Source organism: Nyctereutes procyonoides, unplaced genomic scaffold (assembly GCF_905146905.1).
Source record: "Nyctereutes procyonoides isolate TBG_1078 unplaced genomic scaffold, NYPRO_anot_genome, whole genome shotgun sequence".
NCBI classification, from domain to species: domain Eukaryota; kingdom Metazoa; phylum Chordata; class Mammalia; order Carnivora; family Canidae; genus Nyctereutes; species Nyctereutes procyonoides.
The window spans coordinates 1,098,183-1,122,668 of record NW_026575124.1 but is presented as its reverse complement, the minus strand read 5'-3'; the positions used below and the strand labels follow the sequence as shown (position 1 = coordinate 1,122,668).

The 24,486-nt window shown below is 44.5% G+C and overlaps 1 protein-coding gene across 3 annotated transcripts; it reads right to left on the bottom strand.

Annotated features, from left to right (window-relative positions):
* Positions 1-1,337: 1,337 nt before the first annotated feature.
* On the bottom strand, positions 1,338-23,631 carry TMBIM6 (transmembrane BAX inhibitor motif containing 6). Of its 3 annotated transcripts, none has more exons than XM_055337163.1 (10): positions 23,536-23,631; positions 11,970-12,057; positions 11,078-11,186; positions 7,952-8,072; positions 6,643-6,691; positions 6,435-6,532; positions 5,969-6,048; positions 5,564-5,664; positions 4,682-4,757; positions 1,338-3,396 (listed from the first exon to the last, which is right to left on the bottom strand). In XM_055337163.1, the coding sequence occupies exons 2-10, from the start codon at positions 12,023-12,025 to the stop codon at positions 3,373-3,375; spliced, it is 714 nt and encodes a 237-aa protein (XP_055193138.1). In that variant the 5' UTR covers positions 12,026-12,057; positions 23,536-23,631; the 3' UTR covers positions 1,338-3,372. The 3 variants fall into 3 exon arrangements, with proteins under 3 accessions (XP_055193138.1, XP_055193139.1, XP_055193140.1); XM_055337164.1 differs by having other exon boundaries at positions 23,528-23,587; XM_055337165.1 differs by lacking the exon at positions 23,536-23,631 and adding an exon at positions 22,799-22,941.
* Between the last annotated feature and the right edge of the window lie 855 nt (positions 23,632-24,486).

Below are 24,486 nucleotides of genomic sequence, written 5' to 3'. Positions count from 1 at the left end.
TTAATTTCTATTGGCAGGCTCGCTGAGGGAGGGCTAAAGGGGAGCCCACTGTCCTAGTTACTAAGATCTGGGGTGTGGGAGGTTTTGCTCAGACCACCACACCTTTACTTCCCCACTCAGCCGGCTGGAGCCCTGACCAGGATGACGAGGATGTCACCGGCCAGGAGTGCTAACAACATAACGGAGCCTACGCAGAGCAACCCTGAACAGGAGCTCTGGAGACAGTGTCTAGGGTTTTCTGGACACAGATTTGCCACCGCCTGCTGGCATGACCTCAGAAGTTACAGATCGGATGTAGTGATTACATCACCCTCTCAGGCTACAGGGAGTATGAAACAAAACACGGAAAGCACCTCGCAGTGCCTGATTTGTTGTAAGCGCTATGCTGGGCCTGGTAGATGAAGACCACACACCCCCAAACAGAAGGGCTTTAGTCTCTAAGACTGGACTTTTTCAAAGCCACCACGAGAGAAAAGGTTAAGAGCTTAAGGCACACTTCCCAGGTCGGGGAAAGTGGCTAATGTTAGCCGGGAAGGAGCTATGTGGAATCTAAGAGTTCTACTGGGAGTAACCCGGACCAGTCAGGCTAACAGTCAAACCCAAAGAGGGAGCGCTGCGTCCACAGTGAACACGGCAGCCAGAGGGCTGCCCAAATGGAGTAACTGCACTGTAATGCAAACTGGTTTCAATCTCATAAACTCTAAACAAGCAGTTTTGATTTTTCACTGATGATTTTTATCACCTAGAAAAGAGCCTGGCCACAGTGGGTGACCAAAACCACTTGCAGAATGAGATTATGATGCCTTTCCCATTACGCATCCCCGAATTTCAAAGCTGGGCTATCCACTGGAACCAATGGTGCAGGCTGCTACCACCAAGGGCCTGAAGGCCGGGGCAGGGGAAGACAGGAAGAGGCCTGGGCTCTATATCACAACAAAGAAATCCCCAACATTCATGGCAAACTGGCTTCAGGGTAGGAGTCCTGGTTTCTTTCTGTTCACCAGTCTAGGTCTAGATCAGAAATTCAGTCCTGGGACACCTGGGTGGTTCAGGGCTTGAGCCTTCAGCTCAGGTTGTGATCCTGGGGTCCTGGGATCGAGTCCTACATCAGGCTCTCTGCATGGAGCCTGCTTCTCCCTCTGCCTATGTCTCTGCCTTTCTCTGTCTCACAAATAAATAAAATTAAAAAACAAACAAACTCAATCTTGTTCTACTCCCAGGTCCCACTTAGCAACTCACATAGTACCCAAGCCCATGTTCAGCTGCGGCCTCAAATTATTTTTTATTTTTATTTTTATTTTTTTGCAGCCTCAAATTTAACACACACTTACACCAGGAAAGGTTAAGGTATTTCCTTTATTTTTTACAAATTAAGACTATGTAGATTTCATATATTTCTGAATCCAAAACACCTTTGTCTTCACAGTATGAGTTAGAGAATGCAGCCTGAGCTGAAAACCAAGGAACTAGAAAAGAAAGTGATAATTACAGTGATTACTGTATTAAAAACCTGTTAGGCATTTTCTTTAAAAGTTGTTTTTTTTTTTTTTTTTAATCTTATCATTCTTGGCACTGTTTCTAAAGAAAAACTCCTTTATCCCAAGCAAAAAAGCACAAGAGGTGGAGTTTGGCTTCAAGAGATGTAACTCAGATTCTCAGGCCTTGCAGAGAATCAGCAAATTTATGGAGAGTGCTATTGGGCGTTTAATGGGAAGAAGTCCCTTTATAGTTCTCAAGCCAGAGGCTAGAGGCGGCAGCTAGGTCAGAGGGCAGCATCCTCTGCAGAAGAAAGCCATCGGGGCAGCACGCCACTCCAGGAATACACACACCCCGGGAACAAATTGCTTCACGGGCCAGCACAGTGATACGGTGTGCTGCAAACCAGTAGCCACTGGGTCAAACTGGGTGCTGCCTGTGAACAGGGAGAGCCGAAAATGGTAGCCTACTGGCGATGAGCTTTTGAGGGCTCAGTGCCCGTTACACTGAAGCCTTGAATAGCCGGAGCTGCAGCTGCTCTCAAGGCCGCCTGCCCTTCTGTGCCAGAGGACTGCGGATCAGAGAACGCTGATCCCCGTTAGTACGGGCCTCCCCGCACTCACAGCCACAAAGCTGCAGGGAATCACAGGTCTTGCAGGTTTGGTCACCTGGTCCCTGGCTGGAAGGCTACAGATTTCTGGAACAGGTGAACAGACCAAAAAACTAAAGTGCACCTGTAAAATTAACATTAATCTACCACCCCAAATCTCTGGCCTGACACTACCAGCATCCAGGCTGGAGAAGGGGGAAGGCAGGAATGCACCAAACTGTTATGAATGCTGCCTCCCAAGTCACCACAACCCAGGTCTGCTGATCTGAACAAAGAACCATTCAGTTAGCAGCGATTTTCTGCCCCACTGCCCCAACAGGTCCTTATCTAGATAGGTTTGTCAGGCAGGATTAGTTTACAATTACCCCCAGGCTCACTCAGTCCCCCTTCTCTAACCTTCCTTTCCTGGGATCTTCAGTCAAAGCCACGTGGGGGAGGCCACTCAACAACTAAGGTGATTTAAAAAAAAAAAAAAAAAAAAAAAAAAAACTAAAGATGGGAAGTTTGGGAATTCTACGCTCTATCTGGCCACACATAACCAGCCTTTTCATAAAGTCCTGACAAGAATCAGTCTTTCCTTCATGCTGAAATCCTCCCTCCCCACAGATGGAAAACCAGCAGATTCCCTGAGGGTCAGACCAGGAACAGGGAATGGGAACATGTAAATCTACATTCCTTTTGGGATAGCAAGACAGAAAGCTGTGTTTGTCAGACCAGCAGCGGCTTGGGCAGCTCAGAGGAAGCAAAGCATCCACCAGAAGAGGCTCTTCATTTTCTTTGTAGGGGTTGACAGAAGCTCAGATGTAATGAGCCTGAGTGACAGACAACAGGACCATCAATCTCCTCTCCGATGGAAAACTCACTGTCTAGTCCCACAGGAACTGTGCACAAACCAAACGACGCTGAGGGAAGAGCCGAAGTGGCTCGACCAAACAGTTCATGTGCACCTGGTGAGGCTCGGGTGGAAAGTGGACTCCTGGAGTTTGCTCTGCTGTGGGTCCTACTCCTCGTCACGGTGACTGGCTGCCTGAGCAGAGGAAGAGGCTAGGGATGGGGTGCTCAGAAAAGGGAGTGGGGAAGAACCCCAGGAATACGAAGCCAAACTCCAAACTATATTCTGCTAATCAGTTTTTTGATCAAAAAATTCAAAATAGAGAAAACCACAAAGTACAAAAGCTTTTCTGATGCTTTTCATTATCACAGAACACACCACCTGCAATGTGTGTGAAGAGGAAATGAGGGGTGGAAGGAGAGGTCAAAATGGGAAAAAGGCTGGATGGTCAATTTCACTTCTTCTCTTTCTTCTTGTCCTAGAAATGGAGAAAAATTGCCTAATTAATTTTTGGCATCTGACATTCAAGCTAAAACTTTTGAGTCAGCCAACAGTGGCTGCCTTTGTTTAGGGACTGGAAGAGATGAGGATGATAAAAAGGAAGGAGAAATACTCCCTCAGCAGGGTATGAACTGAATGTTGACCCTGTTCCACTGGTGTTCCCTTGAGTTGTTGACAGACCTGACAAGAATAAAGGTTAAGCAGCAGTTCCTACTTCCACCCCAAGAGTACCCAGCTGGGCCGCCTGACCACTCTTGGCTCACTCATCACCACCACAGCTCAAATCCCAACCACTGAAGGCTGTATCCACCCTAAAATAACTACACAAGAGGCCAAGACCAACTTTCCATTAGTCCGAGAAGCATAAATCCTGAGCACAAACCAACACCCAGAAATAATCTAGCCCCAATGAAGTCTTCATTCAATCCTAGGTGGAAGCCCAGTATATTAAACAGGAGCAAGTTGAGTTGCTTTGGCTGAAACCTGCTTGGAGCTCAGTCTAGTCCTGGCACAGATAAGACAAAGAGCCACCAATCCCACCTACTCACCTGCTTCCTTCCTCCTCCAACAACAACAACAACACCACCACCACCACCACCACCACCACCACCACCACCACCACCACCACCCCCCCCCCCCGGGTCTCTTGTGCCCTACTAAGGTAAGAAAAACCTCGTGGTTTCATTTGTTCCCCTCCTGGTGGAGTAGACTGTTTACACTAACCACATACAGAATGCTTCTCTAGAAACGAGACTAACAAATGAATAAAACCGGTCTACTTCTGACACATGTTTATAAAAGCTAATATTAAATCCCATAGAATATCTTTCCCTGAGTCATAACTATTTTTACAGCCTTTAAATTCATATAGTAGGCTGTTGCTTGCTGCCACTTAAACCCCTTTCTCTTTTGATACTAATCTCAGGGATTTGTTTCTTAAGATATTTTTAAGTAATTTCTACACCCAATGTGGGGCTTAAACTCACAACCCTGAGGTCAAAACTCACACGGTCCACCAACTGAGCAAGCCAAGGCACCCCCTCTTGGGGTTTTTTTTTTTTTTTTTTTTTTTTTTTTGGTTTGTTATCAAGGATTTTTTTCCCTTGTTCCTTGGTCTAAAGACTTCTGGTTTACCTCTTACTCAGCGGCCTTACAGTTAGCCTGGACCTATATATACAGTGTGTCAGTTTTCAAATTTGAAGTTTACACAGATGTTGAGTTCAGGTGCCATTCTCTCATCTTCAAGGAGTAGATGGACTAACCTTCTCATTCATAGCCAGGATCATCATGAGTTTTCTGAAGAGGGTAACGAAATCTAAGAAGAGGTCAACGCAGTGCCTGAAACATAAGAACCAGATTACCAGTTGGCATTTCCCACCTTCCTTTATCTACAGCCTATAGAGAGGCAAGAGCATAAAAACCCCATGCCCACTCATAAGTGAGCTTCGCCAACACCGTACCACCAACTAAGTAAAACTCTGGTGCCGGAGAGCCTTCTCAAAGCAACAAAGCCATGCAGCAGAGGGAAGAAAACTGGGCTTTAGACCGCAGGGGCCTGCATCTGAACCTCGGACCACTATCAATTAGTTAAGAGACTCTAAGAATTATACGTCTTTTTAAAGTTGTATGTTACAAAAACTGTGTATCTTCTCATCATTCAAGGTTTAAAAAATATAAAAATATAGAGTAAAAAGGGAGAGAGACCTTTCTCCTATGCCTAGAAATAACCCCTATTAAAAGGATAACTAAATACATATTAGTTCAACTTTTTAAAAATATTTATTCATGAGAGACAGAGGGGGGCAGGGAGGGAGAGGGGCAGAGATACAGGCAGAGGGAGAAGCAGGTTCCATGCAGGGAGCCCCTTGTGGGACTCAATCCTGGGTTTCCAGGATCATGCCCTGGGCTGAAGGTGGCGCTAAACTGCTGAGCCACCCGGGCTGCCCTACTAGTTGAATTTTTAAAAGAGCTGGTGTCTTTCGGGAATTGAGGGAGACCCTGCCCTTTCCCAAACCATAGGTACCCTACCCTACCATGTGCGCTCCTGAAGGTGGGTCACTTAAGTTGGCCAGTGCCACCTGGTCCACTCTTTACCCTACCGACGGCGACTGAAAGGGAGACATTAAAGACCAGTTTTCACTCACCAGATATAATCCTTATCTCCATTTTCAGCCTTTTCAATAATGAGTTGAGTATCAAAAAGGACAAAGCCACACATGACCACCAGCCCCACATACAGGTTTGCCTAAGAAAAGAAGAATGAAAGAAAGGAGGTCACCAGGCAGCAGATGCCACAGAGGGAAAAACCAGCTGTGCCTCTTTTTGGCTCTTGGCCATTTGAAAGTACAAAAAATGCTAACCCTACTGACATTAACATTCTTGGGCACCGGAAGCTACAATAAAGACCACATTACTTCCCTTGGTACAATTCTGCACTGCCCAACAAAAGTGAGCATTCTGAAGGATTTTTGGTCTACCTTGCTTTAGGGTGAAGCAAGAACAAGAAGTGCAAGGAGACGGCTGCTGAAAAGTTATATACAAAGTCTCACCTGGAAAAGCCAAATGGATCCAAAGAAAAGGTTCCCCAGGGAAGATAAGAGCATCAGACTCATGGCTGACATCAAGACACCTGTGAGAATGACAAAAAGCCATCCTAAGAAAAGCCAAAGCAAAGCAAGGCAACCCGATAAAGCCTTTCCTTACTTTCCCTCCCAAATTAAGCCTTCGATTTTCTTAAGATTTTATTTCTTCATGAGAGAGAGAGAGAGAAGGAGAGAGAGGCAGAGACACAGGCAGAGGGAGAAGCAGGCTCCACGCAGGGAGCCCGACGTGCGACTGGATCCCGGGTCTCCAGGATCACACCCTGGGCTGAAGGTGGCGCTAAATCGCTGAGCCACCCTGGCTGCCCTAAGTCTTTCAATTTCAACCCAACAAGCACAAGAAGCTGGAAGATAGGAAAAGAGTTCCAGTGAGAATTCTGGCTAAAGCGGAGGCTGTTTTCCAATCCACACTTACCTCCCAGAAAGAGGTAGCTCCGGCGCCTGGCATAGAGGGCACTCAGGGTGAAGCAGGTAAAGATCATTGCTGTGCCCATGAAGGCGGTGGGAAGAATGCTGTAAGAGGACAAGATCATTAGACTGAGGGCTACAGGTCTGCAAACCTCTGTTTAGGAGGCATATTCTCAATAATAAAAAGACCTCTAAGATGCTACTAAAATACTTACCTGGGGTTGATGGCAATGCACAGCTCCAGAGCAGGGCCCAGGCCAACTCCTAGAAAACAAAGGCCCCAAAACATGGTATTACCATCAATTCCTGAAGAGGACCCTTGTCCAAAAGCTGACCATCAAAAGCACAGGCATGCCCACATGTTCCTAAAAAAAACTAAAACATGTGTACTAAAAATAATTAACTCTCTCTCTCCTCTATCCTCCTTGTTTTCTAGAGAACATATACTTGACTGAATTATTTATTTACACACAGAGCTACAAAACTGTTCTCTTAGCAGAAAATCACAGATGACCCCAGATGAATACACATTAGGAAAAAGGAAATGGGCATGTCAAACATTTTTGAGCGAAGTTCTAAGGCTGCAATACTCTGAGGAGGAGTGATGTGAGACCTAACAGGGGCCAGATAAGGAAATTAGGATAGAAGGTCCAAGAGCAAAGCAGAGCCTTGCGGCCAGCAGCCTGTAGTCCTGCAGGACTGACTCCCTTTGTAGAAAAGGCCAGACTGGTTCTGCAGGTGAACACCTGCCAACAGGAGAGTGCCGGGGCCACCTGCTGCAGCCCCAACATTTTCTCACTCTTGCTACTCTCCCTCCTTATGGTAATTCCACACCTTAATGCCTTCAAAAGCAAGCCTTCTCTATGTTAAAAATCTTAAATCTCTAAATCCCTTCCTTTCTACTTCAACATTACTTAAGATTAGATAGACTCAAAACAAGTTGTACTAAGTCAAATGCTTCTCTGCAAGTATTTTTACTTTGTAGCTCGAGTCCTCTTTCCCTTAATGATAATTCTACAAGAGTTATGTTTTTAATTCTTTTCTTGAGAATCAGCAAAGTGCTCTGTTGGATGGATCTCAATGTATGGCTTTAATTAACTGTCTGTAAAGTTCAGAATAAACAGTCGTAGGAATGATTGTTGCCAGTGTGAGTCAAGTTAGAGTTTCAGGCCTAGTGTAGTCCCACTTCGACCATTAACAAGTTATGCTACCTAAGCTCTTGATCTCATTCATTCAAACACACAAATGTTTACTTTTGGATACAAAAGTAGAAGTCACACACACACAAAAAAAGTAGAAGTCACAGTCACTAATCATAAAGAGCTTATCCTCTGGATGGGAAAGCAAGATGTACTTCTATGAAATAACACAATACAAGGAAAAATACACTCAAATACAAGATTGAATGGTACAGTGCATCAGTTGGAGTGAATCAGAATACATACAAACCTGAGGCCTTAGTCTAAAGAGATACTAGATATAGGACCCCCCTCCCACCCCAAATTAGCCCAATTCCTAACATACCTGTAAGGAAAGCAAATCCAGCAAGAAGTCCCAGTCTTTTTTGCTCAGTTTCATGGCTATGAGGTGTTGCCATCAGCCAAATCATCAACCCCAGGGAGCCCAAGGCAGAGAGCAGGCCAGCCTGTCAGATCCAGAGTGAATAATGAAGTACTTCAAAGTATCAAATTTATTCTGCAGGACATCTTACTGGGATCAAATATTCATATGAACTTCCTAATATTGGGGATCCCTGGGTGGCGCAGCGGTTTGGCGCCTGCCTTTGGCCCGGGGCGCGATCCTGGAGACCCGGGATCGAATCCCACATCGGGCTTCCGGTACATGGAGCCTGCTTCTCCCTCTGCCTGTGTCTCTGCCTCTCTCTCTGTGTGACTATCATAAATAAATAAATAAAAATTAAAAAAAAAAAAAAAAAGAAACTTGTTAAAAAAAAAAAAAAAACTTCCTAATATTTCCTTCTAGCCTGGAGGCAGTGGAGAAGGCAGAGGGGACTTGCAGGACAGGGCTAGGACTGTGGAGGATCCTACAGGCTCTTCTGACCAGGTAGTCCATCAGCCACAGCTACCCCAGTCAAACTAGGAGTCTTGCCCAAGAAAAAGATGAATCAAAATGACAAGTGCTTGAAGCACATTCCAATCTGCAGGACAAGTATAAATGATCCCTTTAAAACATGCACACGCAAATATTTATCTCCAAATAGCGAAAAAAGACTAAAAGGGTGCTACAGTCTGAATGTTTACAACCTCCCCCAAATTCATGTTTAAATTAGGTCATGAGGGTGGAGCCTTCATTAGTGCCCTTATAACAGAGATTCCAGAGTGCTCCTTTGCCCCTTCTGTCATGTGAAGACACAGCAAGAAGATGGTCATTTATTTACACAGGAAGCAGGCCCTCACCACACAACATTATCTGCTGGTGCCATGATCCTGGACTTCCGGCCTCTCAAACTGTGAGAAACGTTTATTATTTGAGCTACTCAGTCTATGGCATTCTGTTAGAGCAGCTGGAATGGATGGAGACAGAGAGTAAGAACCAAAATGTTAAGTTACATGTGGGTGTTTTTATTTCGTCCTCATCACCAGTGTGTTTTCCAAATTCTCTACAATGAACACGCATTATTTTTATAAGAAGAAAAAAATTCTTAAAAAAAGTAGGGTAAAGCTAATGCAATTAGGGAAGAAAATCATTAAGGATATATACAGACACTGAAGTTCCTTCCTTCTTTCCTTTAAAGGTATAGCTGATTCTAGTTATGCTCTGTAACTATTCACTGTGAATAATGAATTAAGGAATACTGAACAACTGCTCCTGAGAAAAATAAAGGGTTAGATTCTCACGTACCTCTGGCTACATTTTCTTCAACTGAACAATACGTGTTTTATGCATGTTTATGTTTAAGGACACTTTATTCGATATATATTGTTGGCTCATTAATGTTGAACTCATAGCCAGCAGCACTGTAACTCATGCCTGAACAAAGTTTACCTAACAGACGTATTTTCTCCATAAAACACATCACAGTCTTAGTGCTTTTTTTTTTTTTTTTCCCACTTAGGAACACTAAACAGCACTCTAGCACTATGTTTGGGGTCCATTTTAAACACCAGACATCGGGATCCCTGGGTGGCGCAGCGGTTTGGCGCCTGCCTTTGGCCCAGGGCGTGATCCTGGAGACCCAGGATCGAATCCCACGTCGGGCTCCCGGTGCATGGAGCCTGCTTCTCCCTCTGCCTTTGTCTCTGCCTCTCTCTCTCTGTGTGACTATCATAAATAAATTTAAAAAAATCTTTAAAAAAAAAAACACCAGACATCATCACCAAAATCACAAAAATGCAAAAAAATGTGGCATTACACAGACCATGAAAAGGACCCTTGCTTATAGTATAAGAGCTTGAAGTAGGGCAGCATGGTGCCCTGTTTGACCCCAGGTGAAACGTACTGCTGTGCACAACTCAAATTTTTTCATTCTGCTTCAGACTGCAAATGTCTGCAAAAGCACCATGAATACTGATTTTAGGCTTACAAATACATTTTAGCAAATAAGTAAATTCATAAATACAGAATCCACGAATAATGAGGATAACTGTATTTTACTTTATTATAATTACTTAAAAAAAAAACCCACAATCAAAAACCAAAATGGTCACTCTTGCTTCGAGGGTAGAGTATGTTGTAGTCTAAACTGCAATGATCAAAGTCTTATCCTCTGAGTATCTGGAGTAATTTTTCTTTTTTAAAGATTTTATTTATTTATTCATGAGAATACACAGAGAAGAGAGAGAGAAGCAGAGACACAGGCAGAGGGAGAAGCAGGCTCCATGCAGGGAGCCCGATGTGGGACTCGATCCCAGGTCTCCAGGATCACACCCTGGGCTACAGGCAGCGGTAAACTGCTTAGCCACCGGGACTGCTCTGGAGTAATTTTTCATGTAACCTGTCAGGAGATGCCTGAGCATAGGGACAGTTCTCAGTAGTTGCCAGTGTCAACACAGATACACACACACCCCAACCCCCCCGCCAACCCTGTACTTATACTAAAAAGGACACTTGGAAAGGACAAGTCTTGGTTAGTGAGAACTTCAATTCCTACTGACCAAATCCAAGGTCTCTTTCAACACAGGAAAGGGAGTTCAGTATTTTCATTCAACCATCCAGATATAAGTACATCAGATAATAAAACAGATCAAATCCTTGAAGGTCTCACCCTGCCTTTCCTGACAATCATACCATCAGTGTTTTGTATCTAAGAACCCCATAGTCATAAGCAAAACAGGGGAAGAATGGAGGAAAAGATAAAAAGGTTACTGCATAAACCCCAGCAAACATGCCATGCCGCAACTCAGCAGGCTGGGGTCTTACATGGCAGCTATACACCATTCAGTGTATAGCTGAATTCAGTGTCCAGGCTTAGACACAGTTTTCAGTACCTTGAGAGGGCAAAGCTGCCAGAAAATTTAAATGGCTCTGCCTGTCCTTAGTTGGGTAACTAAGCTGGTTCTGGCTGAGTTCAGATCACAAACTATAGAAAAGGATTAATCCTTAAGTTTAATTAAGGATTAAACTCACCCTGCTGAGTTGCTTTCTACCTACAGCAATCTGTGCCATAGCAACTAGGAGAAATGCTCTTACCTGAAGGAAATGAGTGACCACATGGACATAGGCCCCTGCAGCCGCCACGAACATACAGAGAGCAAAACTGGCATAGACCTTCTTCAGGTGCTGCTGTGTAGAGGGGGTTCTGGGAAAGAAGGTTAGTAAAAGCCATTATTCTAGGACCAATTTCATTTCTAAGCTAACAATCATTTCCCACTCTTCTTCCCAGGGAATATGTATATTTAAAATAATAGTAATAATAATAATGTTTTGTAAATAGATTAACTGGGGACGCCTGGGTGGCTCAGAGGCTGAGTGTCTGCCTTCGGCTCAGGGCATGATCCCGGGTCTCGGGATCGAGTCCCGCATCGGGCTCCCTGCATGGAGTGTGCTTTTCCCTCTGCCTGTGTCCCTGTGTCTCTGCCTCTCTGTCTCTCATGAATAAAATAAAATAAATAAAATAAAATAAAATAAGATTAACTCAGAATCTTAAATGCTGAGGAGGAGCCAAAGGTCCCAAATTATGAACAAACAGTACTCAAACTAAAATAACTAAGTGGTTTTTCAGTGACAACACAGCAGCCTTTAGAATCTGGGTGTTTGGGATCCCTGGGTGGCGCAGTGGTTTGGCGCCTGCCTTTGGCCCAGGGCGCGATCCTGGAGACCCGGGATCGAGTCCCACGTCGGGCTCCCGGTGCATGGAGCCTGCTTCTCCCTCTGCCTATGTCTCTGCCTCTCTCTCTCACTGTGTGCCTATCATAAATAAATTAAAAAAAAAATTTAGATTCTGGGTGTTTTTATCATATCCTCTGGATTCTAGCAAAGTTAATATGCTAATTTATACATACAAAAGTTAATAAGCTAGGAAAAGAAACAAGATATGAAAGGAAATGCAGTAAGAAACTACAGTCAAGATTGAAACACTTACATGTGGGAAAATTTTAAGAGTGCATCAAAGTTGATCTTCCGATCAAATATGTTCATGATGCCAGAGTTTGTGGGACACAGCCTCCACTCTGTAGAATCAAGGATAAAAAGAAGAAAGGTTATTTTACAGATACAAGGACATACATAATAACATAAATCACTTTCTCATGAAAAATAGCAACATACAAGTTTGGAAAAATTAAAGTTATCTAAAATCCCACCGTCTTAGTACAGTCATTTTCATTTTTACATATTTCCTTCTAGCATACATTTGCAATCATATTCAACCATTTTAAAGGAGACAGGAAATGAAGCCATCTTCTCTTCCCTAAACTATTTTGTTACTACATTCGATTTCGATTCTTTCAGAAGGTAATCTGCCCCTTTAATAAATAGTTTCTCTCTTTGAGAAATTAACAGTTAGCAATCTAGCTCAAGGGACCCAATCATTGGAACATAAAGCAATTTTATTTTTATTTTATATTTTTGAGGGTGGCAGGGGCAGAGGAAGAAGGAGAGAGAGAATCTTAAGCAGGCTCCACGCTTGGCCTCCACCCTGAGATCATGACCTGGGCCAAAATCAAGACTCAAACACTTAACCAACTGAGTCACATAGGCACCCTTGGAACATAAAACAGTTTTATGTCACGGTTTCAAGATGCAAGAGAATTCTCTCAGCAAAGGCAAAGAACCTCAAAGAGGGAGGGAGGAAGGAAAGGAGGAGCTGGGCCTGGTACTGGGGCCTGAATTTGCTTTATCCCCTCTCTATTTAGCAGTATAGAGAAACTTTAAAATATTTCTTTCCCAACCATGCAAGCACAATGCCTCTTTATCCCTAAATACTTGTGTATACATCCTGAAAACAATGATCAAAACCAGGAAATTAACAATGACACAATACTATTATTTGATCTACAGATATTCAGATCTTGCCAACTGTCCCAATATGTCACAGAAAGGACATTTTTAATGAACTGTACCCAAGCTACATGCCATTAACACCATCAAGTAAGGCTCTTAAATTTTGTTCCCTCCTCTATCTCACATGCAATCCTAAATACACACATTCAATCTGTAGAGCTAAAAAAAAAAAAAAATCTAATCAAGAATTTTCATCTTCCTAAATATCAATCTTCCACAATCATCTAGATTCTTATTAGAGCCATAATGCCTATTCATTTCAAACTGACCAAAAACCAGGGAGGAGGGGGCTGTATTAAAATACACAGGTAAGTAGTTTGAAAGACAAGCCAACTAGTCACACCTATTCTAGTCAGCACCTAGCACATACTCAGCAAAATTAATCTGGGCAATAAAAGTTACAACCTGACTCCTGAGAAATCCTGGGCCAGTGGAAAGATGCCATTCTTCTAGTTCACACACATCACTACCATTTGTGAGGCTTGCTCTCTCACTAATGAAACAATTATAATGGCTAGCTTGTTCAACTCTCTCGTCACTTCTCACCAACATCCCTACTCACCTCAATCTTTCTGTCAGTTCTGTTCTTAAGGATGGATACTGTGAGAAGCTGCAGAACCTACTAAAGCTGCTGCCCACACTTGTAAGTCACGGGGCTCTGGGCCCTCTTGATCTAGATGGTGCAACTATTGCAGGCTGTTGCAGGGCCAACGACAGCCATTCACAACCATGATGAACACAGCCTCCAGAGAGCACACTTACAGGATGCCAGAATCCAGCACCTGGAAAGTGTCTTTGTTTAAGGCTTCCATTAACACCCTTAATGACATCCCTAGATAGAACTTGCAACAGTTCTGAAGCAACCTTCAGAGCCAAGTTTCTCAGTATTCACAACAACAACGCTAAAGTACCTCTTGCTTCCAATTTCAAGAGTTAAAAAAAGGAAGACAGGGGTGGGGGGTGGTGGTAAATGGGCCTCCCAGTGTAAATCCTTAAATACCCAGGGGATTATTAGCCAGAAAGGGGCAACTCCCTGTAACCAGACCCCACTGAGTAGCAACAGTGGGAGTGAATGGTGGTAGAAACTCCTCTTTTCCAGTTTGCTCTTTGACATTTCCCAGGGGGTACTGACTGCCTCTTACAACTGCTGATGGAAAAACCAAAACTAGCAAAGGTTGCTGAGGACAGGAAGTAACAAGCGGGAATTTCTCCATGATTTACAAGTGCCTTGTGGTTTAAAATAATTTTAAAATAAGTCAAATAAAACCAGTTTTTAAACACCACTACTAAAAATAAATAAATAAACACCACTACTTATTCTAAATTTAAGTGAGATATGTAATTCCCAAATTTTCCAGATGCAAAGGCACACGACAATTTTATTTTGAGAGAATGACAGCACACACACAGGTGGAAGTGGGGATAGGGAGAGGGGGCCAGATGGAGAGAAAGAATCTTAAGCAGGCTCCACGCTCAGAACAGAGTCTGATGCAGGGCTCGATCCCACAACCCTGAGATCATGACCTGAGATGAAATCAAGAGTCAGATGCTTAACTGACTGAGCCTCTCAGGCTCCCCAAGGTACACAGCAATTTTAGAATAGCGTTGTAGGGAAAAAACACAAATAAAGTATACATTTAATAAATGACATGATGGGGCAGCCCGGGTGGCTCAGCGGTTTAGCGCCGCCTTCAGTCCAGGGCGTGATCCTGGAGACCCGGGATCGAGTCCCACGTTGGGCTCCCTGCATGGAACTTGTTTCTCCCTCTGCCTGTGTCTGTCTGTCTGTCTGTCTGTCTCTCTCTCTCTCTGTCTCTCATGAATAAATAAAATCTTAAAAAAAGACATGACGTATATATGACATAATTTATTTCAGAACTGTTAAAACATGAGGGGGGAAAAACATGAGGTGGGAAAAGTCAGATCTTGGAATCAAGGAAATACGAAGTTTGCTGTTGTCTGTTTGGAACAGACAGACCTGGGAGTGGGGGGAATGGGGTAAGTGGGTGGTGGGACAGTAAGGAAGGCACGTGATGTAATGAGCCCTGCGTATTATATAAGACTGATGGATCACGGACCTCTACCTCTCAAACAAGTAATACATTATAGGTTAATTAATTGAATTTAAATTAAAACAATCACCTTATTAGCACAACAGATAGAAAGAAGTCATGTCCAGATAAGTAGAGTAAAAACGGTTCTTACAAGTTTTGTCAGATGGATTAAACCAACCAAATTTCTATCTTAGCTTCTTCAATGACTTTTACTCAGAAGCTGCAGAGAAAACGTATCTACATTTCGATGGTCAATGTGCAAAAGTCAGCTGAACAAGATTCAGTTGCATTCACAACTCAAAAATAGCGGCTCCCAGGGCACTTGTGTGGCTCAGTCAGTTGAGTATTCCAATCATAATTTTGGCTCAGGTCCTGATCTCAGGGTCATGAGATCCAGGGCCAGGCCTGAACTCAGCAGGGAATCTGCTTGAGATTCTATTCCTCTGCCCCTCCCCCATGCCCCCTCTCTTATATAAATACATCTTTAAAAAATAGCAGCTCTGCACCAGAAGTATTTTTGGTCCCAGGGAACAGTTAGCACCTAACAGAGCTTAAAGTATTCAAAAACTTAACCAAATACCTCAGCTAACATTTCAAAGGGGCCCCACAGTTAAATAAGTCTTTGCTTTCAAAAAACATTAAAATAAGTTTAATGCTATGTATATTTTACCAAAATAAAGGGAAAAAGTATATTACAAATTACTCAAAAATTATTCAATACAGTAGTTCCTCTAACACCCATCAGCCCATCATGAAATCCATACCCAGCACTGGTCTGTCTCACCCTGGACATCAACTCACACAAAAATCTAGAAATTGCATCCTCTTCCCCATCCCCTAGTTCTATACTCAAATGTAAAACAGGGAGGTGGGATGATTTATTCAAAATACAATGTGGGGGATCCCTGGGTGGCTCAGCAGTTTGGCACCTGCCTTTGGCCCAGGGCACGATCCTGGAGTTCCAGGATCGAGTCCTGCGTTGGGCTTCCGGCATGGGGCCTGCTTCTCCCTCTGCCTGTGTCTCTGCCTATGTCTATCATGAATAAATAAATCTTTAAAAAAAAAATACAATGTGAACAGTGCCTCCTAGACTCATGAAAAATTTGTCTACGTCACATTTGAGAAGTACATGTTCAGATGTTAATTATAATCAAATTCCTTTAATTTTGTTCAGAGCTTCATTTAATGCCTTCATCCTTAGGAGAGCAGGAATACCAAACTTGTTAGAATTTGCCAGTGTCAAAAAAAAAAAAAAAAAAAAAAAAAAAGAATTTGCCAGTGTCTGTCACACAGATACTGCTAAAGTTTTGTTGGAAGTATCAGCATTCTGTGGTTCCTCTGGACAGCCTCCTTTGCCACGGCCACCCCAAAACAACAAAACTTACTGCATTGCTTTACTAAGAAATAAAAAAATTCAGTAAACACACGGTTTTGAGTTAGTATTCCTGAGGCCTGTTTTTGCTTGGGGAGGGAAGGGTACTGGGGGAGGCAGAAGACAGATATTCTCATCAACTAACAACTATGTCTTATGTCTTTTTAAATCTCTCTTTTTAAAGATTTTATTTATTTATTCATGAGAGGCAGAGAAAGAGAGAGAGAGAGAGAGGCAGAGACACAGGAAGAGGGAGAAGCAGGCTCCATGCAGGGAGCCCGATATGGGACTCGATCCCAAGACTCTGGGATCACACCCTGGGCCGAAGGCAGGCGCTAAACCACTGAGCAACCCAGGACCCCCCACCGCCCCCCCGTTTTGTTAAATCTCTTATACTAGGTATCTTCTTTACCCTTGTCCTAAAATGAATTATTATCGGGGCACCTGGGTGATTCAGTGGTTGAGCGTCTGCGGCTCAGGTCTTGATCCCAGGGTCCTGGGATTGAATCCTACATTGGGCTCTCAGCCACGGAGCCTGCTTCTCCCTCTCTGTGTCTCTCATGAATAAATAAACTCTTTATTTTTTTTTTATTTTTTTTATTTATGATAGTCACACAGAGAGAGAGAGGCAGAGACACAGGCAGAGGGAGAAGCAGGCTCCATGCACCGGGAGCCCGACGTGGGATTCGATCCCGGGTCTCCAGGATCACGCCCTGGGCCAAAGGCAGGCGCCAAACCGCTGCACCACCCAGGGATCCCCAATAAATAAACTCTTTAAAAAATAAAATGAATAATTATCATCAAAGGCCAAGTCTTGAAAATAAAAATTATCTACAATCTTACTTCAATACCTACTAAGTAGTCTATATGAAAGACAGCCAAGTGACCAAAAACTATGCAAAACAGAAGAAAAAAAAAAGAAACAAAATTTTAAAAATAATAATAATAATTTTAAAAAATTTTAAATCCTTGCCTTTGAGAGATAAAAACCTGCTGACTACTGGGCAGAAGCCTGCCTTGAAGGCTGCCTTGATATATGTAATTTTTAAAAATATTTTATTTAAATTCATTTTGCCAACATATAGTATAATATCCAGTGCTCATTTCATCATAGGCCCTCCTTAATGCCTGTCACCCAGTTACACCATCCCCCTACCCACCTCCCCTTCTACAACCCTTTGTTTCTTTCCCAGTTAGGAGTCTCTCATGGTTTGTCTTCCTCTCTAACATTTTCCCACTCAGCTTCGCTCCTTTCCCTTATGGTCCCTTTCACTATTTCTTATATTCCACATATGAGTAAAACCATATGATAATTTTTCTCCATATGACTCATTTCACTCTGATGTATACAATTCAACAACATAAAACCAGAAAGTCAGGGGTGCCTGGGTGGTTCAGTCAGTACAGCAACCAACTCTTCACCTGGGGGTCCTGAGTTCAAACCCACACTGAGTGTGGAGCCTACTTAAAAAAATATATATGTATATTTTAATATAGTAAGTCAAAGAAACATTCTTCACATTTAAATATTTAGTTTGTGAATTACATAGTTCCCCATTCCTGTTGTTAATTTGACCATTCAGAGTCTCCTTCCCACATATCCAGAAGGGATCAATTGATACTTTTTTTTTTTTTAGATTTTATTTATTTACTCATGATAGACATGGAGGGGGGGGGAGAGAGAGACAGAGAGAGAGAGACAGAGACATAGGCAGAGGGAGAAACAGGTGCCATCCCAGGAGCTCTACGTGGGACTTGATCCCAGGACCCCAGGATCATGCCCTGGGCCAAAGGCAGGCGCTAAACCGCTGAGCCACCCAGGGTTTCCGGATCAACTGATAATTAAGAAAAACCCCACGTGGTTAAAAAGCTGAGGAGGTGGGCAGCAGAACTGTATTTTTTTTCCCAGCAGTTCTTCTTACTGAATAGCTTTCATATTCTGTAAAACCAATCTAGAACAGTGGTTAACAGTTTGGCTTGCTGCACTTGAATCCTAGCTGATATTTCCTTAGCTGTGTGATACGCAGCAAGTTTCTGGCATTTGAACCTCATTGTGCTTTAGTTTGATTTGTCTATAGTAATAATATATAATATTCTCTATTTCACAGGGTTGAGGATTATATGAGATAATACAAGTAAAGTGCTGAGAAAAGTGCTTCATACAGGGGTGCCTGGGTGGCTCAGCCAGTTAGCATCTGACTCTTGATTCCGGCTAGAGTCATGATCTCAGTGCCGTGCGATTGAGCCCTGTATCAGGCTCTGCGCCAGGTGTGGAGCCTGCTTAAGATTCTCTTTCTGGGCAGCCCCAGTGGCCGCAGCGGTTTAGCGCTGCCTGCAGCCTGGGGTGTGATCCTGGAGACCCGGGATCGAGTCCTACGTCGGGCTTCCTGTATGGAGCCTGCTTCTCCCTCTGCCTGTGTCTCTGCCCCTCACCCCTCTCTATGAATAAATAAAATCTTAAAAAAAAAAATTCTCCCTTTCCCTCTGCCCCCCTTCCTCCCACCTACGCTCTCCTATACATGCTTTTTTAAAAAAGAAAAGAATATGCTTCATTCATAGGACCCACTCCATATGTTAATCATTGTTGTTACCAGTGTAAACACTCATTACTCTCATGTCTTCAGTCCATTGTTTTCCCCTGGTTTTAGAAAACATTTATTACAGGTCTAATTTACATGTGTCCTATAAATTAATTTTTAAAATATTATTCAACCATTAACTTATAGCTAACTGTGTATCCTGAAGACTTACTATTTACCCAAGTGAATAAGATTAAATAGAGGGGAGAAGGAAGAGTTTAAGAAATTTATAAACTGGAATTTAAAGGAATATGATAAATCTTATTACTGGCTAAAATTACTTTTGTTGAAATGGCATGCCTCTCCTTGGGCACATTTACACTGGAACTCCTGTCCCACAGGGCCACAAGGTGTTTTGAGACAGCCTAATAACCACTAAGTGATAATCCGATGTGGTAAAGAATTTGATGAAGTAAATGGCCATTAACTTGATGCTTTCCTTACTAACCCTAGGAGACAGGTCAGTTTGGTTTCTGGAAATCCAAAGAACTGTTGTGACAGGGCTGGGCCCTGATGGTCCTAGATTTTAGCCCTAGATGTTCCAGCCCCTCCCTTAACTTGGGCCCAAATTCCTGGCTAGCTCCTTAGCTAACACTGGATCCGTCTCTCTAGGGTGCTGCCTGAGAACCAAGCCAGGAACTGGAGATGGAATGCCTACTGCCTTCTAAAAATTTTTTGTATTGAACTTTGACACTACTGAATCTCTTTCTGTAACCACAAGTGTTTTGACAGACTGAATCATAAGGAGGCCCCAATGTCTTAAATACATACTCATCTTCCAGTGTAAATCAGTAATCCCTCCCCCAAAACAACATATTTTTAGCCTAAATGAGATGAGAGCAGGCACAGATAAGGACAAACAGCACACCCATTCAATTCTCATCCTAGAAGCTCTTTTGAAGTGTTTTGGATTCCAGTTCATTGTGACAGAACCTCTCTCACCCATTTGGCTGGAAGCACCTCGGGTGTAAGCAGAGCTTGCATCTGATTCAACTTTCGATTCCCCACATTTAAGCACAACCAAGAGACCCGAGAGCGAATGCAGACCCCATTGTCTAAACAGGAGATGTGTTTTTTTTAACTTTATTTTTTATTATTTATGAGAGACACACAGAGAGCGAGAAAGGCAGAGACACAAGCAGAGGGAGAAGCAGGCTCCACACAGGGAGCCCAACGCTGGGCACCATCCCAGGTCTCCAGGATCACGCCCTGGGCTGAAGGTGGTGCTAAACCGCTGAGCCACCTGGGCTGCCCAACAGGAGTGTTTTCAATCTCAAATCAACCTCCCCAGCTGACTTAAAGGGGAACCTACTACGAGGAGTAACTTGAGTGGCCCTAAAAGCCAATCTCTAGTCTTTTTCTTCTTGGTTTGAACACTGTCTTCGGAAAACAAAAATGTGTTACTCCATGAAGTTCGGTCAGAAACTTGGCGGGGGGTGGGGCGGGTGCCCGGGTGGCTCAGGTCCTGGGATCAAGCCAACATTAGAGACTCTGCTCAGCAGGGAGTCTGCTTCTCCCTTTCTCTCAAATAAATAATCTTTTAAAAGGGAGGGGGAGGCTTGGGTGGCTCAATCAGTTAAGCATCCGCCTTCAGTTCAGGTCATAATCCCAGGGTCCTGGGATCTAGCCTCACATTAGGCTCCCTGCTCAGTGGGGAGCGGCTTCTCTCTGCTGCTCCCCCTGCTTGTGCTCGCTCGCTCTCTCGCTCAAATAAATAGAATCTTAAGAAAAGAAAAGAAAAGAAAAGAAAAGAAAAGAAAAGAAAAGAAAAGAAAAGAAAGAAAGAAAAACAAAACTCTGGAGGAACAAAACTGGGTAAGGTGGAAGACATTTCTAACAGATTCTACAGTCAAGTCAAAGTAGCAAAGGAAAATCTAGCAGATAGACCATCAAGAGAATATTCAGTATTTTCCCAGAAGACACTAATACCCTTGGGTAGTTTATGAAATGAGGTGAAACTTCAGGCCAGCAGAAGTACCTTCTATAATACCACTGACTACATTTATATAAAATTTTACAACTTTTAAAAAGGCAAACTTTCTTTTTTAAAGGTAGCCTAATAGTGACATTAACACTGGCTTTGGAGTCACGAATCCTGCCATATTCTACTACATAACTTTGGAAAATCATTTTACCTAAGGTCATCTAGGCTTCCTTATCTGTAAGATAAGGATAATTAAATAACACCTGCTCTACCACGTTTATTGAATGGCAGTAAAAAAAATCCTTGTGACATAGATTAAAAAGTACAGCACAAGGGAACGTAGTCAGTGATAGAGTAATAGTGCTGTATGGTGAGATGGTAGCTATATTTTCAGTGAGCACAGCATAATGTACATATAGACTTTTATTTTTTATTTTTTAAAAGATTTTGTTTATTTATTCACAAGAGGCAGAGACACAGGCAGAGGGAGAAGCAGGCTCCAAGCAGGGAGCCCTATGTGGAACTTGATTCCAGGACTCCAGGATCACGCCCTGAACCAAAGGCAGGCGCTAAACCGCTGAGCCACGCAGAATCCCCCATATAGACTTTTTTTATTTTATTTTATTTTTTTATTTTTTTTTCCATAGACTTTTAAATCGTTATGTTGTACATCTGAAAAGTAATGAAACATTGTGTGCCAACTATACTTCAAAAAAAAAAAAAAGGTAGAAAGGCTCTGTGTAAGTACTAAATGAACACTAGTACTGACTTGATCAACACCACAAAGTTAAATAGTAGAGTCATTATGACCTCTAATGCCTGGGGCTCTTCCCACAGGAGAAATGTTTTCTTTAAGACAGCTCCAGTCATAGGTCAAGAAAAAAATTAAAAATATTAACACATGCTGATTCCTACTACGCTTTTCTGATTTTTCAGCACTTCTACCATAAGCATGAACTATATGCATAACCAGGAAAAAAAACAGAAATACTGACTAAATATCTGGATTAATTTTACCTTTTCCATTCTTAGGAGAGTAAGACTTCAGTCATAGCAATAGTGGGGAAGGGATGAAAGAAGGTTTTACTAAGCCATATTTCCACAACAAGATGAATAACAGAAGGAAACTCTGAATACAAATCAGAGTGTTTCTCAAGGATTTAACCACTTTGTCCCTATTGGAGGAAAGGTAGAGAATCTAGGTATCAACTTTTTTTTTTTTTAAAGATTTTATTTACTTATTCAGAAGAGGCACAGAGAGAGAGAAACAGAGACACAGGCAGAGGGAGAAGCAGGCTCCATGCAGGGAGCCGGACGTGGGACTCGATCCCAGGTCTCCAAGATCAGGCCCTGGGCTGAAGGCGGCGCTAAACCGCTGAGCCACCCGGGCTGCCCTAGGTATCAACACATTCTTGAAGCCACAACAAAAAATATCAGACAAAGAGAAACCACCGAAGGCAGTAAACCTGATAATTACAGAAATAAGTGTATTTGCAGAAGCCTTAAGAATTTGGTTATGCAATGTGAATAATCTTTCTCGAACTGAATTCTTAAATTCAGCTAAAAGATAAACTAAAACTAAGTATCAATAAATAACCAGAAAAACCTATTCGCCATTAACTTTTAACTTTAAAATCTTTGTTTCAGGCACAGTCAGCTCTTCTGAGTTACACATTCACAAATTAACCATTGCTAGAACAGTCTCAAGTTCAGAGAGACCTTTGCTATTATTGTTTGGTCACCGAAAGGCTGATTGGGGGTAGGCAAAGCGGTCTGGAGTGGCACGGAGAATTAATTCCACGCTTAATAAACTTGCAAAAATACCAAAGCCTACTTACTACCACAGCTCCAGCAAGTAGGTACAAGGTCAAAAACAAAACAAAAACGAAAACAAAAACCACCTAACGACGCCTTTCCTGAGCGGACTTTGAGAAAGACGCCCACAAGGCTCGGCCCCAAGCAAAGTCAAGGCCATCTCACCTGTCCAAAGGTAACCAATCAGACCAGGCGGGGCTGTTCTGTGTAGCTGGAAAGCCAGGAAGGATCTTCTCACTTCTCGCCTCTGCTTGCGGCTTCCAAGTCACTAAGGAGCCTCGGGGGTGTCACAGAGGGCTGTGACATCACCCGCCTGGCCGTGACAGGGCAGCCTGGCTGACCGGGCCCTTTCTCGAGTCCTGGCCCTGGCTGCTCACCCACAGCAGGGCCGCGAGCGAGCAGGCGGGTGAAGGAAGGGTGACCGCAACCCCGTGAGGTTTCGCTTTCATTAGCCTCGGAAGGAAGGGGTGGGGGATGCGGCCTGAATTCACCTAGTCGAGTGGGCCGAAGGGCCCCGGCGCCTGCTGTCGGCGGGGGGGTGGGGCGGCGGGGAGAAGGCAGGAAGGCAGGAAGGCAGACTAACTAGGACCCCTCGCGAGCACCCGCGCTCAGAACCGACCGGAGCCTGGACGCCCCCCGAAACCCAGCCGACGCGCCCCAGCCCCTCCCCCGCTACGGCACGGCCGCGCATGCGCAGGACTAGTTCCGGGCCTTCTCCACCCCACCCCACCCCCCGCGCAGCTTTCCCGAGTCCCGTCGCGGAACAGGGCCCCATTCCCGGAAGCCGCAGGCCGTCCGAACCCCGAAACCATTCCCACTCTTGCTCAGACAAGAATTGCCCACCCCGCTTCCGCTTCTCATTCCCAGCTTACGCGGTCCCCGCTTCAGACGTACGTTCTTACCCGCCTCTCAGGAACCCGCACAGGCCTCCTACCACCGGATGCGCTTCTGACTCTCCCAGGCTCCGCTCCAGCCTCTTCACCCGAGCGTCGCCCCTCAAGGGTAGCCCCGCCCCCGCGTTCCGCCTACGGCCCGTCCTCATTGGCCGCCGGCCGCACCTCTGCCTTCCCATTGGCTTTACGTGCGTAAACAACGGCTGCTTACTTCAGAGCCATTCGCTAATGCCCTTGTCCATCAAGACTCCGGCCGCCCAGCGGCGGCGGCGCACAAAGTCCCGCCTCTTCCCCGTAGGTCGGTAGGCGCGCGGTGTAAAGCCGCCCCTAGTGGAGACGGAGGCGAGGAGCCGCCTCGCCCCAGCCGCTCGGCGGGTCCCCGAGCCCCCAGTCCGGGGATTCTGGTTTCACGCTTCTCGTGGAGTGTTAAAGGGGGAAGGAGATTCAGATAACACGTGAAGGGGGCTCCACAGGGGCCGAGCTACCTCCAGGGCCCTCCCGACGGCTCCGAGGCTCGCCCGGGAAGGCGGGGGGGGGGGGGACGTGGCCGCAGGCCTCCAGCCGCAGCCCAGGGGGCGGCCTTGGGGCCGCGTGCGGGGCCGCCGGGCTTCCAGGACCACCTTGCGGGCTTGCGGGAGCTGGGCGGCAGCTTCACAGTCACTTGGCCCGGGGCAGCGGGGTGAACGGGAGGGGGCCGGGGGCGGCGACCTGGCCGGGCCGCCAGGGCAGCCGCGGGCGGAACCAAACCAGGGAGATCAGGGGCTGGAGCTCCTCGAGGGTTTGCCGGGGCAAGAAGCACCACCCCTGGGGGAGCTTATGGTACGGAGTTGTGAAGCCCATAAAAAATGTTCCTGCACTCTCCGTGCTTTAAATTCCTCTTTTTTTTTTTTAAATTTTTATTTATTTATTTCAGAGGGAGGGTGAGCGAGACCGCATAAGCAGGGGGGAGGAGCAGAGGGA